The sequence below is a fragment of the Lutzomyia longipalpis genome, chromosome 1 (assembly GCF_024334085.1).
Source record: "Lutzomyia longipalpis isolate SR_M1_2022 chromosome 1, ASM2433408v1".
Lineage (NCBI taxonomy): Eukaryota > Metazoa > Arthropoda > Insecta > Diptera > Psychodidae > Lutzomyia > Lutzomyia longipalpis.
Window position 1 is genome coordinate 351,673 of NC_074707.1, and position 19,919 is coordinate 371,591.

Consider the following 19,919-nt stretch of genomic DNA (forward strand, 5'->3'; position numbering starts at 1 on the left):
TTTCAAAAGATTTTTAATGCAAAAAGGATTTTTTTTCAACAAATTCTTTCTATTTGTCCCTACAAGTGTATCATTTTGTCACGGCACAATCGGTAGGAGCAACATAAATTTTCCAAGGAGAAGTTTGATGAATTTATTTCATAACCTAAAAAAATTTTCTTCTGTTGGTTATGATATTTTTCATTTGTTAATTTTGGTATTTCTTCAGAGATTTTCTACCAAAGAGTTGCAATAAATTGGTTAAAAAATGAATCAGGCGGATGTCTCGAAGTTGATGTCTCAGCTGAAATTTGCCGTGGGCCCCGTACACAGAAGACTCCGTTGCCCAGATGGACCGGAAGGGAGGATGCTGAAACTCCGGAAAACCGTGACGGCCCTGTTCAAGAATGAACGCATTGAATTATTCTACACCCGTGCAGATGAAGCTCGAGGGTATGCAGAACAGGTGAGAAGAATCCTAAATCACTCTCCAAAAAGACAGAAAAAATTAACATTTCCTTCCCGGCATTTGTAGCTAATCAATGAAGCCATCCGGTATGGTGATTGCCATAGAGCCACAATGGAATTGGCTGATTTCTGGCTCTTGGATAAGCAGTGTGTCCACAAGCTCTTCAAGGTTCTAGTGCCACGCTACGAGAACTACCAAGTCTCCTATACAAGAATGTACAAAGCACCGAGAGAGTATCCGGGAATGTACTACAAGAGAGCCGTTCTGGAGCTCCGTGGGAATCCCTTTCCGCCCCTTGTGCCAGATAAGGTGCAAAATAGAAATTTTATCCACAATGTACTCCTGGATGAGGCCAAGAAGGCATACCGGCAGGAGAAGTACGCTGAAATAGCCCAAAATATCACTGTGGCAAAGAATCTGAGCACATCGGAGGGTACGAATGACGGTGGGAGTAGCAGTGAGGATGATGTAGCCACGAAAAAGTAGCAAAGAATCGCCGGATTTGAGGGGGATTTAGTGTAAATAAAAAAGGTAATTTTTTCCATAAATTATTCTTTTTATTATCTACCCACAATTCATGTGAAATAATTATATATTTAATTATTAAGAATTGATTTTCCATGTAAAAAATCAATGAATTTAAACTATTCATAATAGTTTCACGTTTAATCTGCTTCACGTTGGATATCTAATTAGTTTTTCAAAAGAAAAATTAATATTTTTTAGAGAAATTTCAAAAAGAAAGATCCTTTGCAATAATTCCAAAGGAGTCTATTCATTTTTATGTGCCCCGCGATCTCAGAATAAGATACAAACCAAAATATAGAATATTTAAGAAAGAGCATCAATTTTAGGAAAAGCCCAAAAGAAATTTCACACTTTGCACTAAAAAGAAAAATTTCTCGAAATTATAAAAGCTTCGTGTACATAAATTATTTTTCTGCTCAGTAAATAAATTCTGCCAATAATTGATCAATTATTGAGTTCTATATTGAAAACCCCCAAAAAATTTCTAAAAAATCCTAAAATGATAAAATTGACTCAATATTGATTGATCAATAATTGAGTCAATATTGTTCAATAGTTGCTCAATCTATGATCAATAATTGATTGAAGTGTAGCTCCGCATAGATGATCAAAAATTGAACAATCAGAATTGACCTTTAATAAATCGATTGACTGGCTCAATTGATATATTAATTATTAATCATTAATTGATTCGATATAAAACTAAATAATACTGATGCTTAAGCAAAAATTCTCTATATATACCTACAAGATTTACTCGAAGTTTTACTTATCTACTGAACTACATTATATTTTATGATTTACGGCCATTGAGCTCACACGTGATTAACTAACTAGTCATCGGGTTAACTAGTTAGTTAACTACATGTACTGAAAAAATAATCTCTGCTAAATAAATTTGTCAAGAAATTAATAAAAAAAATACTGAAAAAAATATTTTGTGAGGTGAATAAGGGTAACTGGGGTAAAATAGTGAATGTGAAAAAAAATAAAAATTAATATCTCAAGAAGCAGTGGGAGCTAATCTGTCTAATTTTGTCAGAAGTTGCACTTTATACCCCTGCCTAAGCCTAGAAAGTTTCATAATAATTGATCCGATATTTTGGCTTTTATTTGAAAAACAAATTTTTCAACAAACTAAGTTTTGGCGAAATTCTCTGCAATTTTTTTTTATTCAAATGCATTTTTAGACAGAGTAACTATTGCTAAATACGAATCTATTCTGAATTTTCCAAGAAAAATTTCCAAGTTTTCCCGTAGAAGACTGATAGTAGTAAAAAGTACTTCTGGGGGCAAAACGGTAAATTTAGAGTTTTTTTTTTAAATAACTTTTTAAATTTTTGAAAAAATATTTTTTCTTAATTAGTATAACTATTATATACAATTTAGGATGTTTAATCACACTCACTATTACCAATTTTTATAAACTAAAAAAATAAAAAAGGAAATTTCTTAAATTTAACGTTTTCATGGGAAATCTCAAATATTTCCATGGAAACTCAGAAAAAATTATCTCCCAAAAATTCACCATTTTACCCCAGGTTCCCCTATGTGTGTGTGTGCGATGAGCATTATGTACCTACCTACAATTGTATGTGTGAACATATTTTCTATGTAAAATGTTGGAGAGCGAATGTATAAAAAGGCATGGTCGGAAATACACCGATTCACTCTTGTCGCAACTCCCGAACGATTCGGAAGCAGAGAAAAGTCTCAAAGAAATTTGCTGAAGCAACAAAAAAAAAGTCTGCAAGTAAATAAGAGATAAAGTGATTGAGTGGTTAATTGATTAATAAACACAGTGAGACGTTACAAATTGATTTGCAAAAACGACCCAAAGTGCGAATTGTGGGACATTTTTTGGGTAGTAAAGCCAGGTATTGTGTGTGCCTGAAAATTTGTACGAAAAGAGTGCCAAGGAGCGCATAGCATAAAAGTACATAGGACAAGTATTTAGTACATAGTGTCGTGGTACTTTTCCACTGTCGTACGGTTGTAGCAAAAAAAAAACACGGAGGAACTCCTTGAATTGGGGTCACAGAAACTTTGAAGCACATTGCTCATACCATACGGAGATACTAGCTGCACCCTCCTCGTGCATATTCTGGAACTTTCCATCGAATTTTTTAAATTTATTTGGCTATTGCACCATTTGGCGCGATTCACAAAAAATAAACGAAGGAAACAGCACACCCTCAACATCAGGAGCATCAGAAAGGATACAATTATTTTTATCGATTTTAAAAGACAATTTTTCTATCTTGAAGAAAAATTGTTGAGGTGAAGAACACAAGAAAAAAAAAGTGCTGAAGGTGTATAAACCACCACACACCATCGAAGAGAGACACAACGACACCCAAAGGTGGTGCAGCAGCAGCAATTAAGAAATCTTCTCACACGGAATTCCTCAAGGATAGGCGGAAAAATAATTCAGCGAAGATGGCTTTTATGGTACCAGTGATGAAGAATGAATTTAACATCTATAAAACTGATCGGAATAGACGGATAAGTGAGTGCTCAAATACATCAAGTTGTCGCTCCCGCAAAGTATCGGAGAGCTCACGATCTGAGGGACCAAGTTTGTCAACGTCACCCGCCAATGATTTCTACATGGGATCCCCAAGTCAGCGAAATTGCTCCATAAATCGCAATACATCGCGGGGATTTTCGCGGAATTCCTCAAGGACATCCCAGAACTCCCTCATGAGCCCCACAAAGGCTACAACGAGTATCGGGTGTAGTCCGCCGAAACCGTCGAGCTCAGGCAGCCAGGGGAGCTTGAATAAATTCCACAATCGCCTTGTGGATAAATTGAAGAAAACCCTAAGGCGCGATGGTAGCCGCGAGGAGAGTCGCTCTTGAGAACCCTCACTGGATAATGCCGGGGGATCAACGTGTTCCAGTACTGCATGTGCATCTGAAGGTGTCACACCCAAGAGGGGTACATCGCGCACAAGATCTCTACTCGGCAGGCACGACACCAGGTAGATGCGGGATTGAGGTAAAAAAATCTCCACAAATACCTTCTTTTGTGTGTCAACAAAAAAACTTTTTTTTCTTAAGATTATTAAATTTAAAAAGATAAATCTTTTAGAAATATAAGAACTTATCCTTAAGGCTTAATTGCTACAAATTTAATAAATAAAATGCGATGCAGATTAGGGAGTTTAAGTCACTTTATTTTATCATTAAAGAGATTCATTAATTAGAATTATCCTGATGATTTGATCTTCAATTTGCAATGAATAAATTTTAATTTAATGATCAGAACAAAATTTAAAAATTTAATTGAATTCAAAAAGAAGAAATAAAAGTCAAAATTGAAGGACTAAAAAACCTCAAGTTTGTGTTGCATTTATTGATTAAAAAGAAAGTAAAATAACGCTAATTGGCTACCATTTTTATGCGCTGTTTTATATTAGTTTAAACCCAACAGCGTATGTCCCACAAGAAGGGAGAATTGAATCTCTTCTTGTGGATTAATTATATTCTAATATAATCATGTTTAATAAAATTCTCTCTGATAAATTTTAAAAAAATCTGCATAGCAGTTGAAATCCACCGCAGGAAACGAAATGACCCTTAATTTCTGCCTAAAAAAGGACTCTCTTGTCCTTGCAATGAAAAGAAAATACGAAGGTGGAATTTATTTTTAATTGTAGCGTGTAAACGAGGTGAAATTTAATAAGACTTTTCTTCTATACATATCTTGTAAAAAAATACGAGAGAGCATAAATATTTTAAGTAAAAGATCTATATACCTATTAGATAAATTTAGATGCCCAGTTTAGAAGAATTTCCTTAAAAAAAACTTAATAAAAAGCTTGTCACAAAATTAAAAAAAAAATGATAATGAAAGTTGGGAGAAAACCTTTTTGCACATTTTTTTGCGTAATGTTCTCTCGTCATAAATTCTCCTAAATAACAACTAACACATTGAAAATTCATGTTAAATGATTATAAAATAAAAAAATATATATAAATCAATGTTGAATGAGAGAGAAAATATATATTCTATCAACTATATTGCTTAAAACCCCGCGTGAAGAAAATTAGTGGGAGTTGAAATTAAATCAAACATCCTGCAAGTAAATTTAGAACTTGCTATAAATGCTATTTGGCATTAATAATGAATTCGACATGTGTTGTGTAGAGTCACATGGAGAATTTTTTCAAAAAAAAAACTCTAAAGAGTACCAACATTATACATATATAGAGATGCTAAAAGGAGGTACTCAAATGCTTAACAACAAAGAATAAATCTTCAATGTTAGTGATGATGAGAAAAAAATATTTGCACGGCGTGTTAATTAAATGAGAAAATATTATAGATGAAGAAGTTTTCTATTTGACAAGATCCTCCAAATCATTGGATAAATTCATCATCATTTTGTTTGTTTATTTTCCCTACATAAGAAGAGATGATGTGGTAGTTTCCAAGGAGTTGATGACAAATTTTTTCTCTTTAGAACATCTATAAAATTATATAATAAAAAAAAGAATACTAAGGGGTAGATTCTGATAAAAATCTTTTCTTTTCTCTTCTTACAATTCGTCAGTTATAAGATTTTTGGTATTCCGGGAAAAATCTTATAGAATTTTTACATTTTGTTTCTACTTTTCATCGTATTTTTAAAAGAAGATTACCTTTCCAGGCATCTTCAGAGATCTTTCTCACCATTTTCCTGAACAACAAATTCTTTATTTTTCTTTTCTAGAATGACAATAGAACGATTTAAAAACACTCATCTGTCAAAATCTTATAACAACTTTTAAGTTGTGAGAAAAGAAAAGAAAAGATTTTTATCAGAATCTACCCCTAAGTTTAGAAAAAAAAAATCATCTAGCTCTTTTTCATCGAGAACTTAAAAAAAAAAGAAACTTCTAAGAATAAATTTAAACCCCAAAAAAGAATTTTCAATGCCAATGTCACTGTCCATTTTTTATCATATATAAATGTCTCTTTTTCTATACTCAGGATCTTTATATTTCGGCCAATATACCTAAAATTCTAAGACCAAAAGTTGTGGTTCTTAAAGGAAAATTATTACTAAATTTTTCTTAAAATTCCATCAAAGGGAATTTTACGAAGAAACAGAATATTGAAAGAAAAAAGAAATGAAAATGACAATAATATACTTCTCCTAATTTAAAAGATTTTGAAGAATAAAAAATGCCTAATATAAAAGACATTTTACCGTCATTTTCACTTACACAGGAAATCGTGTTTAAACTATTTTTGTTTTTTTTTTATTCTGGAAAAAGAACCAAAAAGAAATTAAGAAAAATTTCATGAGAATGAAAAAAACAAATATTATTTATTGAATTTTTAATGATAACACAGCTGTGATATGAATAGATTTACTGCATATTTGGAAAGTAACAAAAAAAAAGAAAGAAATTAGTTTAACTTGTATTTGTATTATTACGTGCAAAAGTGGAGGAGGAAAAATCACCTCCACAATGAAGAAATTTGTTGAAGAAGAAAAAAAATCTGAATCTATTTATATTATATATTTAAAATATAAAAAAAGTTTAAAGAAAAAATCGTACAGCTTTATTGTGTTGTACGTAAAAGCTATATGGAAAATGTGTAAAAAGATATTTATATATACACATATTTTTTCTCTAAAAGAAGATTTCGTATAAAAAAGCAGTGACTCCGGTATAGAAGAAACTCCCAGCTTTTTTCGTTTGAAGTGAATTTTGCGTGTTGAGAACGGAAATTGCAAATTCCGGATGGTGGTGGGAGTTTCTTTTCTGAGATTGGCAAGGAATTAGTGATGTCGTTTGCTTAACCACCTTATATACAATATAAAAATTATTAAATTTAAAAAGGAGATTAAGCATTTTGTCATATCAAAGAAAATTTCTATTTTACAAAAAAAAAAAAAAAAACAATTGGAGGAAATACGTTTTTAATTTTTAAGTTAATCCCCCTTCTTTAAATTAAATGGTAAGTCAATGAAAATTTTTAACACGCGTGTACCCATTGCTGAATAATAATTATACAATATAGACTATAAGAACAATAAAAAAACATAAGAAAAAATCAATAAAAGTGAAGAAAGAAAAAAAAATAAGGGAAAAATTCACAACGAAAGTTATATAGATTTTGCAATAAGATTATGTAGTTTTTTTTAAGAAAAAAATTATATATTTCTTCGGTTTAACATTCCATATTAAAAGAAAAGAAAAGTTTAATAAATCAAAATTGTTTCATCCTTTTGTAAAATCCATTTGGTATATATAATTTGAAATTATTTTCATATATTAATTGTCTTCTATTTCTGAAGACATTGCGCAAGCTTTTTATTCTGTATCTATTTATAAGTTTGAGAAAGGTGATGAAAAGTGAATTTTTTGATGAAATAAAGAATACAAGACAAAATTTGATTTATCACAACAAAAAACTTGTTGTTTTCTTTTACTCTCCTCCCTCCCACACCCTCATTTGTCCCCAAATTTGGTGATGACCTCCCCCCGAAAAAAGGCGTCTTTTTTCGTGTGGCTTCATCGCCGTTGCCAATTTTTGAGGACGCCAGGAGGAATTTAAATGGTGTCTGTGCATGTGAATCAGGAGGTGGAAATGCCGCCACAGAGTTGACTTTTGGTGGGCGAATGAATAAAAAAAAAAACAGCAACAAAACAATGTGGTGTAGTGAAAAAGGCGAGAAAATTTCTTGAAAAAATGCCAAAAGACTCGATTATAAGCGACCGGCACGGGATAAATGTGAAAATATGCAAATGGATGGAACTGAAAATGTGTGCTATTTTTAGATTCATACCGCCTCTATCTTGCCCGATGAATGCTCATAAAGAACGTTCATTGAATTTTCAATTTGACCAAGTTGAACAACTGTTTGATTTTACTCACACACAAAAAGCTTTTCAGCCTCCGTCAGAACATGAGGAAAAATGACGAGGCTTTGAGCTTTATGTGAGCTTTCTTTCCTTTGAAATGAATGTGGAACTTTCGGTGCATTTTTGATTTAATTGTAAAGGAAAAGATTGAGACTTCTTCACGAAATATCTTTCCATTATACTGAATTAATATTTAATGCCTTTTATTGATTGAAGGTAAGAAATAACCTATGTTCATGTAGTCTAAAGAACAAGATAAATATTGTGAAGGATGTGTTTGAGAATTTTAATAAATCTTACACAGAGAAGAAAAATTTCGGATTTTTAAAAGAGAATTGAAGATTAGTTTAAAATTTTTCTGTGTGTACTTCTCATTGATTAAATTTTACAATTATTCTTTTACTGAATCAGCCTTATAATTTTACTAAATATTAATTAGTTACCTATTAAATTAGTATCAATTTAAAACAATTTACAAAATAATTATAATATTGTTAAATATTTAACCGTCCGTATACTGTGACCAAAACACTCACGCGCATTACTATTGCGGTAGGTGACCGACCCCATAGAATTTTTCGCAAAAAAGCAAATTATTTCTGTCAAATGAGCTTTAATAGACTTCTTGGTACTCCCTAAGAAGTCTTGTCCATTTTAGAACACAAAAATAAATTTTAGATGAACTTTTTGATGATTTTTACAATGGTTTTTTGAAGTTAGAAACATCTAGAAAGAGACAAAGAGTGAAAAAGCGAAGAGAAAATGGAATAAATTTGACCGTTACACTAATTTTTGAATTCCCTCTTTTTACATTTTTATTAATAATTTTTTTTTCTGGTGATCGGATTGACCTCAAATTTTTACACAATCTTCTCAGATAACCAAGGAACTTATTTCTAAAAGCTTGATTCTATACCTCTAATAAGAACTAAGGCGCAAGTAATCGAAATATAGCTCTGGGGTCGGTCACAGTATACGGAGGGTTAAAGACAATTAGGAAAAGTTCCTAACACAGCATAATAAAGAATAAGGCATCCAAGGCATCTGATTTTTTTTTAAATTTAGGTGAATCAAAATAAAAAGATTTTTATCAATAATTCTTAAGGGAAATGAAAATTATTAAGACCACGAAAAAGTATTTGAAAATTATACTCATTATTAGTCTGAATCTTTGATATGTTAAACGCAAATTCCTGACTTGAAACTTGGCTTTAAAACTTCTTCTTTAATTTTCATATAAAAATTTCTGCAATTTTTCTTCTAAAATGCAGTTTTTTTAAAATTATTTTTCATTCCGCATCTTATTGCTTTTGTGAAGAAATATTTCACCCTTTTGAAAATAAAAATCTCTTCCGATTTTGATAAAAGAGACGGAAGTTAAATAGAGAGACAGGCAATGTAAATCCTGCAATCTGAAAGTGCAGAGACACATTAAATCCTTACAAAAGGTCATCTTATGTACATATTATAATAATATTGTCGTCCCCACAGAGAACGATAGAAAAGAAGGTTTTCTTTTTGCAACAACAATCTTTCTCTGTATGGTCAATGGCTCTTTTAATCTCTCATATGCGGCTCATTGTGTTATGTATAGAAAGTTTTTGAGAGTGAGCTTCTCTTGTGGAATTTAATGCAGAAGGCCATCCATCCATAGTGAGAGAGAGAGCCCAATATTCATCGATAGTTTTATTTGCATGTGTGAGGGCAGAGAGAAATGAGGCCGAAAGGGAATTTCTTTAGTGCGTGGAATATTTTTCTTCGCTGTTAGATATATATGTATGTACATAGTAGGTAAATTATATAGCAAAGTAATTTCCAAATGACCTTGTCGAGGTGACCAGAGGTAGTGCGAGAGGCCCGAAAAAAGCACGCTGAAGTGGCGGAAAAAAAGTAGCTTGGGCGCCAAGAAGGAGGTATCAGAAGAACTGGCTTTTTGGTGTGGAATTACTTTGTGTGGTTGCAAAGAAGAGAAGGAGGGTGGTGATTCAGTCAAAACAGAGAATAAGATAGAATGCCGAATGGAAAATTCCACTCACTTACACATATCCACACAATCAATTCACTCTTTTCATGAATTGGCTGGTGAAATAGCCTCGAGCATGGCAAAGTTGCATAAAAAACGCACACTTTTTTATTAATACTTTACTTTATGTATAAACACGAGGCTTTATGTATTGAATGACTCTCTTTATATACTTTTAAATAAAATACCTACAGAGTTTGCACACCTATTGCATTTTTCTCTGTGTGAGCTTTTTTTTCTTTGAATTCTAAATCTTTCCAAATGAATGATTAAAAAGAAAAATATTTGCTTTTTTATATGGAATTTTTTCATATTTGCATGCAATTCTAAAATCAACAAATAAATCATGGAAACTTTTGTAAAGTTCTATTAAGCAAAATGAATTCTACCTTGTTTATTCATCACCAAATTTGGGAGAAACGGAAGAGGAAAAGAAAATAGATTTTCCGCTTTGTTACCCAAAGAAAGAAAAAAGAATGTTAAGGAAAAAACGCGCGCGGTATTGGAGAATGCGGTGTTCTTTGTAAAAGCTATATTGAATGGAAAAGTTTTATTGCCATCTCACACACTTTTTTTTGTAGGTATGTATTAAAAATATCATCGCTTGATATTTTGTGGGTGGAACGGAGAAAAAAAAGTCGATAAACCCAATAAAATTCGATTCATAAACTGCGATGTGGTGTGTTACATGCTTATCTATGACTGTGACATACTGTCTCTGAAATATGACGAGAAATAATTGAGATTATTGCGAAATCTAAATACGTGTCATTCGTCTGTACATTATATAGAAATCATCAGGCGGGAGGGAGTGTTTACAGAATGATGAAGCCTTACTTTTTGCCAACCATCCACTTAAAAATGTATGGCTCCAAATTGGCGGTTGGAAAATGTTTGGAATACTTTTAACAATGGTCACGGTTAAGCGTCTTATCAAACTGATTGGGGCGATATGGCTGAATCCTCTTGCGAAAAAAGAGCTTAATATTTTATCTCGGTCATAAATGCACTTGATTGCGCTATAAATGCTATAAATAAAATATATATTAATAAATGATGGCAATCTGCTAAATGCGCATCTTTCTGTCAATTTAAGATTTTTTTTCTTTCAGCAAATCCCCAAGAAGATTGCTAAAGTCGAGCAATTTTATTAAGAAATTCATCTTGAGTGGCAAATAATGTGTACACACTACATTAAGTATATGTGGTAGTGATAAAAGAAGCTTCCACTTGGAAGTTTATTCTAAAAAATCCAGTTCAATCTGGAAGCAGAAGATTTTCAATTTAATTAAATTCTCGGAATGTGTCATAATACTCACTGTTTGTTTAAATAGAATCATTTTTTAATCATCTTTATTGTTTCTTGTTTCCATTTTCCTCTCTCTCTCTCTATACTAATATTGTTTTGTGGAAAAATACATTAATATAAGTTTACTAGTTTTTCGCCATACCCCTGGGCAAATGTTGGCAAAATTCCATTGAATGCAATTTTATTGAAAATAGGGAAAGTTTCTTGAAGAAACAAATTCCATAAGACTTAATTTCCTTTCAATTGAAGGGTGGAATAGTGAAAGCCGCTAATTTTCTGCTTCTTTTAGAGATAGAAATGAATTTTAATCCAGATTTAAACAAAAGTTCTTTAGCCAATCTTTTTTAAAGATTTTAAGAGATATGGAGAAGCCTGTGTTCCAATTTATCCATTCATACATAGAAATCCATTATCTGATAACGAATTATTAAACAAAAAATATTTACTTAAAACATAACGATAAAATATAGGAACAATGTTACAGTTTTTCAATGAATCTTTGCTGCTGCAGCATAAAATTAAATCTGTGAAGATGGTCAAAGGTTAAATTCCGTGGTGATTTTAACACGCCTCTTTCCGGCAAACTCATTGTTGTGTAAATATTTAAAGTTTGATAATACGGAGATTATATCTAAATCCTAATCAAATTAGATTTTATAATCATTTTAAGTGGATGCTTCCTATTCAGTTTTCATTTTCTGAGTCATTTTGTAATGCAAGATTGAAAAATCTTGTGAAATGTCTTTAAGTTTTCTAAAGGAAAAAAGATTCCAGAAAAAATATATTTACGATAAATTAAAATTATATCAACTGATAGTATGTATAGTTTCTTATAGTGAAGGTCCATTTGATAAAAAAAAGTTCACGTGCCTTCCAAGGCTGTTGTAGCTCATATGATGATGCTGTTATGATAAGAAAAGTTGTAAGAAGCCAATTTTTCAACTAATAAAACAATATTGTGTACTAAATTGCTTCAGTTGAAATCATTATATATACCTTCCCATATAGCATCGTAAATTGACATGAGATGAACAATAAAATAAAAAAAAATGCAAAAGCTCTCTCAAGATGAATTATATAGGTGTGACTCATAGAGCTTTCAGCATTTTATTGTTATATACAAACAGAGATTTTTTCCATGTAAATTGGCGCCATAAATCATGGAGAATATTGTCTCTCGTCAATATATATACTCACAGCAGTATATGGGGTTTCTCTATTTATAGTTCAATCGGCAATTTATTCAATTCCTAATGCGAAGCATTTTAATTGATAAATCATAAGTGCGCGAACACTGTGCGAGTCGCGTGGTGGAAATTATTGAATTTCCTTGGTAAATGCCACGTGATTTAATTGTTTTATTAAGGTTTTTTTTTTTCATTCTAACATGACTCTGCTGTATCAGTGTATGATAATTAAAATGAAATAGCCTCAAGAGGACTCGTTATTTTGCTGTGAAAGATAGCACCTCAATTGTCGTATTTGTTTACTTTTAACTCACTGCTGTTAATTAGTGACTTTTTATCCTTATCTTGGAACTTGAATAAAAATAACTTTTGTAGTGGGAGAATAAATAAACACTATCAGTGTCTTCTTAAGTTCTATTCATAGAATCTCGCAATCAATTTTCCTTAATTCATTTCTTTCAGATTTATTAGGAAAATATAATCATTAGATATGGGGGTGAATAAAGTCATTAAATTTATTTTTTTCTTAATCACAAAGAGGGACCAACAGTGTATTTAATTAATTGTCATTATCACCACGTAAGAAAAAAACCTTGGTTTATTGGACCAATTTTTTTTCTAGATCTTATCACGGAATTTTTACGGTGCAAACGTAATATCTTTATTTGTTGTTGGCACAAATAATGAGGAGAATTGCGAAAATAGGGAAAAATTTGTAAATATAAACACTTACCCAGATATACTCATCTGGATCACACCGGATTCACCATTTTGCCGCCCAGAAGATAAGACAACTCACATGAGGTTTTGAGAGATAACCGTGCGGGGCAATTTCTATGGGGAGAGAAAATGGGTCTCGGTGTGATTAATTGAATTGCGGAGGAAGTAAACAGAATGTATATATGGGATGATTATAAATAAATTGTATTTTCGTTTTAGCTTTCATCCGTGGGAAATCATGAAAGAGAGAGAGAGCGCGATAATGGGAAAGTCATGGTGAAAATATGAGACTCTGACCATGTCCTTGTGCATTCCAAAAATAACATATTTATACCCGCTCTGTGATCATTGTCAGGAGGATAGACTTCTTCTAAATGTATCAGACTGATTCTTTTTACTTTATTTCTATTTGACATTCACCTTCCTCGGGCACTCCTTTCGTGATGATTTTGTCCTCTCTCTTTGAGAATATAAAAACTGTTTACATTTTCTCATGTTGAAAAAATAAAAGAAGAAAATACTTAACTAATTTCCGCGGAAATTTGCGAGAATTATTGAGTATTGGCCATGAAAGCTCTCTCGGTGTGGCGCCGGCAAGTCAAACACTTCATTTTCTTGACCTGCAACAATATGCGAAAAAAAGAATGGAGGGAATTCCTCCGATTAATATTTATGTATTCGTGTGTTAAGTGAATTGAAAGTAATTCCATTTAACGCAGTTTTGGTTTTGTTAATTGAATTTAAATCGATTAAATTGAATGCCTCAAAAACGTTTAACCGCAGAGCTTTAAAGAGCTTTTCCCTTTTCTGATTATTTCAATAAAATGCGCGGCTGTTTAATTGCCAACGATATATCAAAATATAACTGAGCCAATTTACGTCTTCTTGAGAACATAATAAGAATAATTATAGACGATAAAATTCTTAAAGATGCCAAAAAAAAAGCTTCAACTAAGAGTAACGACATTTCACGGACATTGGCATGTTCTAACAACGTGAGATTTTGATTAAAGAGGCTCCAATTCAAGAGCCCTTGTCCATCTTGACCTTCTCATATTTCTACAAAAGGGTATTGATCTATACACACAACTATATACAAACATGATTAATTCAAACTCTCTTCGATCGCACCTTCGAAGCTTCGTATAAATTGGTCAGCACCGCTCTTTTTCTTTTTGATGAATTTTATTATACCATCAAAAGTCCTTGCTCGTTTTTCGTAAATGAAAATTTGTTCTATCTCTCATACCCTCTCCCGAAAATGAGGAAAATTTGTTCACATTGCGTGTATTTGGAGGCATTTAATTTCACGAAGGTTATACAAATTTGGCCGGAAATATTTTCAAAAAGATATTCGCCTTCGAATCTCAAGGAGTTCCTCGTGATTTCCACCAGACACACGAGCGAAGAGAATTTTCACGCATTTCAATTTAAAATCTTCGCACTGCGTGTGCGAAATTTTATTCTAATTCTGTTCAGAATTTATGAACGATTCTTTGGCGTCCGTCGTGCACGCTCAATTGGCACCCACAATTTTTGCTATTTCCCACCTACCCACAGATGCCGCCGAATTTTCTTTAACAACACAACTCTCTCACCCCCTGTTTCCCTCAGTTCAGAATGCCCGGCTGGTATATGGGCAGAAAATAGATGCTCTCTCACCAAATGGCGATGAATAAATTTCACGTGACGTACGGAATTTCATCTAGCACGATCCCACATGAGAGGCTCCTTCCTTGAGATTACATATTTTATTTGTCTTCCAATAAGGTATGATCTAAGATAAGAATATGTGGAAGGTGTGGAAGTGATGCTAAAGCTCGACTTTTATTTTTATTTATTTATCCCCGAATATCTCTGTGAATTGATAACAAAATAAATATCCGTTAAGCTTAATGAATTTTTATCTATATATGACTAGGAAGCTCATTGAGAGCTTTAAGCTCATAAAACACCTTCTTTATATACCTTTGGATAATTGAGCTATATATTAATCATGTTTTCTTTTAAGCTTCTGTTTGAGAATTCATTCAGAAAATCCAAAATAAACTTTATACCTTTAATACGCGTGATAAAAAGGTTTGGTTTTATGAAGGTCATCTATTAACGTTATTTTACGTGTTGGTGAGAAAATTATGGTGATTTTTGGGGTTCTCTGGCAAGGTAAAATTATACAGCATAATTCACATGATAAAATGTATGCTGCGTAAAGAGTTTCTATCTATTTAATGTTTTGCAGCAAAATGTATAGAGGGTTCCTTCTATGTCTTTTACCTGAAAAATATTACAGCTTTAAGCTCATTTCTTCTTGCAAAGAAAAATGTTGATATCAATCATGTTCAACTCATTTGTGTTCTGATAATTCCGTCATCCATTCATTCATTTCGATAAATTGGATTGCGGGAAAGAGCTTCTCCATAAAGCTCTATTTGACTTGATTTCGCACCATCGCATAACACATCATTCTCATATTGGTCAGTGTGGTGGGTAAACAAAACATGCCCCCCTTTAATTATTATTCCTAGGCGTGGACAAAGAGGCAAAATGTGGTTGGAATTGGAAAAGTAAAGAACAAACAATCGATAACCATAGCAAATTCGTACATACATATATAAATATGAAAGCTCATTCTCTGTGTCTGGCCACAAACTATTATTAATTAGATTATGCTTCTACATAAAAATTTACAACATCCGTATAATAATTTAGGAAGGAACTTTTAGGGTCATAAAGTCATCCAGATTTATGTATGCTACATGAGAATTCACAATCTCAATCATAAATTCATAACAAAAAATAAATAAGCGTCAAACAAACTCATAAAAACCTCGATAACATAATTATACTTGGTTGAACTTCACCTCTCTGACCCCCGCATTTTCTTTTATTCATGCTTTTCATCGAGGAAAAATAGAACGGTCAAAGTTCTTTTGTATTGTGAATTTTCTGTATGAATAAATATTGCAAAATGAAGCAAAAAAAAATGTTACAAAAAAGCTCTAGAAATGTAGTTTATGCAAAAAAAATGCAAAACTTATTTTTGTTGCTCGGAAATTGCGTCTCTTCACAAGAAATGAAATGTGGGTGGATTGGACAGCAGAATAGAGTCATGATTATAAAGCTCTTTTGATGTTGGTTGTGCTGTATAATTTGCACTTCTTTTGAATTGATTCTAATAGGGTTGAGTTGCCCTTATATGTGGGCATCTTTTATTCGTACTATTTCAAAGGAAGATTCACAAAAGAGGTAGCAAAAAGCTCTAATTTGACCCTTTTTGGTAAAGTCTAAAATCACTTTATAGGAAAAATGAATCTTTTAACAACCAATAAAATAAATTATTGATAAAAGATACCCAGTATTCAGCATACTAAACCCTATACGAGAGAGCTTGACTTTCATTCACTTCTGCCTCTTTTTATTTAATTCAAATGAAAGCTTTTGCCTTCTGCTCTATACCGAATCAAATTCAAAGCTCAAATCAAAAGAAGAAATAAGCTTGATGAAAGAAAATTGTGGAATGCACGCGGATGGTCTTTGAATGTTATAAATAAAAGCAACGCAAACAAATAAATTGTGTGTGTGTGTAATTATCTAATTAAAGCACAGCTTAAAATGTACTGGTAAGCTGACCAAGCTTACGAGAGCTGTGTTTCTTTCAGTGTACCAATTTTGTGAGAGCAAACTAGAACGCGAATTAATTTAAATACGCGCAAAGTCCGAAAAAGTTGAAAAGTCATCCCCCAAGAAATCTTTAAAACGCCATATCTCGGGAACGGATCCATAGATTTTCGAGTTTGAGCTATCGTTGGAAAGGTCTTAACCTCAACTATAATATATTAAAATATGAAGTAAATCGATAATGGCATTTTCGAAATATTCGAGTTCGAAATTTTCGAAAATTTTGATTTTGACTTTAGCGCCTCTCGCGGTCATTTCTCGAAGTTGCAATGTTCTAGACATTTGTAGGGTTTCACGAAACCTTTCATTTACGCTTGAGTTGATCAAAATCGGACTTGTAGAACCCGAGATATGACATGCTAACTTTGGAAGGCTATATCTCGAGAACGGCGACATAGATTTTCTTCATTTTTGGCATGAAGCTAGATAATATAGTCAGCTACAACATATCAAAAAATGAAGCAAATCGATAATGGCGTTTTCGAGATATTCATCGAAAACTCATCGAAAATTTTGTTTTCAATTTTTGGCCCCCTAGCGGTCATTTTTGAAACTTCGTATGTTCTAGAGAGTTGTAGGGTTTGTTGAGAGCTTTCATTTGAGCCCAGGTTGATCAAAATCGGTCAAGCCGTTTTCGAGTTATGGTCGATTTTCGATGAAAAATTATGGCGGCCATATTGACTAAACGGCTTGACCGATTTTCGAAAATGAGGTATCGTTGGAAAGGTCTTGATGGCCTCTACAACATATAAAAATTTCAGATTTTTAGCTGTTACAGGGGCTGAGATATAGGCAAAACAAAATTTTGAGGTTATTCAAAATGGCGGACGGGGGGGTGGGGGGGTGGATTTGACTTCATAATCGGATTTCTTCAGGTCGATATTTAAACTTTGCCGTTTACCGCAAGTCTCTATCTATCACCGTTCTCTAGCAATTTAAGTTTATGATCCGGCCGGACGGCCGGACGGACGGACGGCCGGACGGCCGGCCGGAAAAAAAATTTTTTGGCGCATACGTTTTTTGGAATGTGGGGACCCTAATTCGTGCTCATCCCAAGTTTGAGCCCGATCTGACGACTTTCGATTTTGCTCGGTACACAAAAGCTGTGTCTGAAAGAAACACAGCTAAATTGCATAGATACATATTTATGTGATACTATTTTCACATAAACATCCTAATTAACTGCAACATACCTGTAAAATTTTGTTTACTCTGTAATTCAATTAGTATAGCTACCTATGTATATAACACCCACCTGCCTTGTCCATTGCAACAGCTTTATCAGACGAAAGTTGCGGTTTGTTTATGCTAATTAATTGACGACAAAAGGTGATAAGAGCAAAATGTTGATTGACTTTTGCCATTTTTTCCCACCTTTTTGTGTCTATTTTTAAACCAAATTGACTTTATTAATTTTTGCAAATTTAATCCTTAATCAATTTGCGTATCAAATACAACGTCGTTGGCTCATAATTTCCATTCTTCAAATGTTATTTTCATTCTAAGAATTATAAATAAAAAAAAAACATTTCAAACGTCAGAAAAGCTCCTAATTCAAATGAAAGAGTTGTTTAAATATTTAGTAATCTTGATTATCATAAACCTCTGCTCGCTCTTCTCATAAATTATGTTCTATTTAATTCATTTAGCGCCTTTTAATTAAATAAATAATTCTTTTTCATAAAAAAGAACATCCTTCTGAATAAATTTGTGAATTCGCTCTGATTTTAAACTTAAAATTGATTTGGTTTAATAATCCTTCAAGAAGATTAAAGTTTTTGATTTAATGGCTTTTTAAAAGCTCTTAAATTTATCGTGATCCACTAATAAACCTAATTTTACCAATTGAAAGACAAATTTTTTCAAAATGATCTCTTTTTTTTTCTTAGCCTTGATTTCCTCTGAACCTTGGGACAAAAAGAGGTCATCCACCACCATCAACTGGAGAGAAGAGGTTTCTATAGTTCCTATCTAAATGATAGGTACTATACACCTATGTACGCGATGTGCGATAGTATTCTTGGCCAAACAGCTCTGTTCCCCTTTTTAACGACTCTCTCGAATATAATTGCTTTATTGGTCTGACGACGATGGGACATGTTCTCGTGCACGTGGTGCTAAAAAGGAAGGCGCCATTATCAACCACACACTGCGAGAATATCAATCAAAAAATTGCGTGATACTCACTTGATTGTCGCGCGAGAGCACCCCAGAATAGATTTTGTGATGATCATGATCCGGCAACGCAAGCCCAAGGGGGAAGGAGGATGCTTTCTATTGTGTAACTGAAAGTGGTAAGCTCGCGCGCTACGATATTTTCTATTTCCGTACGAGGTATTTTCTACTTTACTAGTTTATTCTGGTATTATGTACAAATTCCTCAGTGGTAAATGATTTGTTTTGCTTACAAAAGAGCCAAGCAATGATTGTATGCTGTAGTATCCTGCGGGAACATCATTTTGCTCTCTTTCTCTTCACTTAATATAAAATTGAACTGATGACAATTTTTGGCACATCATGGGCAAATTGGCATGAAATTGCCGCCATTTGATGACGGAATTCTCTTCTATATATTTTTGGGTTGAACTGAACATCTTCTTCGTCGTCCAACTGTGGCTTGTTTTCATGTCAGATGTCAACACAGAACTCAACCACCAAAATACCATCACGTCGTGGTTCTCGTGAAAGAAACGTACATAGATCATATTTGTTGCTAAATTTGGCAACGATTCCTTAATTGAAAAGAAATGCGCGATACTTTTCCCCGCAGACAAAAAAATCTTCTGCTTTCAACGACAACAATATCTTTTCATCAATTGATAATGAAGCCATATGAAATGCGTATTTGCAAAAATGTTGTGTGGCGACGCGACAAAATATTCTTCTTTGTGGTCAAAAGGTTTCTTTTAATGGTCAAATAGAAAGCTCTCTAAAAGCTCTTTTATATATAAAGCATGTATAGTGCTAAATAAATATTTTATTTCTTCTTCCTTATACTGTTCTTTTTCCTTTTTTTGCTTCTTAATCAAGTAAAAGATATTTTTTAATTTCAGAACAAAAAATTTATTAAAGTTATTAAATAATAAAATTTTATTTTAACTTTTTTTTTCTTTTGAACATTATAAGAAAATTCCAATTGCTTTTCTACAAATTATTATGATT

The 19,919-nt window shown here is 32.6% G+C and overlaps 2 protein-coding genes across 2 annotated transcripts; both read left to right on the forward strand.

Annotated features, from left to right (window-relative positions):
* The first annotated feature begins 145 nt into the window (after positions 1-145).
* On the forward strand, positions 146-996 carry LOC129797203 (39S ribosomal protein L17, mitochondrial). The gene is made up of 2 exons (XM_055839562.1): positions 146-445; positions 515-996. The coding sequence occupies exons 1-2, from the start codon at positions 248-250 to the stop codon at positions 932-934; spliced, it is 618 nt and encodes a 205-aa protein (XP_055695537.1). The 5' UTR covers positions 146-247; the 3' UTR covers positions 935-996.
* Positions 997-1,026: 30 nt separating this feature from the next.
* Positions 1,027-5,434, forward strand: LOC129797212 (uncharacterized). Its single transcript, XM_055839574.1, has one exon. The coding sequence runs from the start codon at positions 3,416-3,418 to the stop codon at positions 3,836-3,838; it is 423 nt and encodes a 140-aa protein (XP_055695549.1). The 5' UTR covers positions 1,027-3,415; the 3' UTR covers positions 3,839-5,434.
* The last annotated feature ends 14,485 nt before the right edge of the window (positions 5,435-19,919 follow it).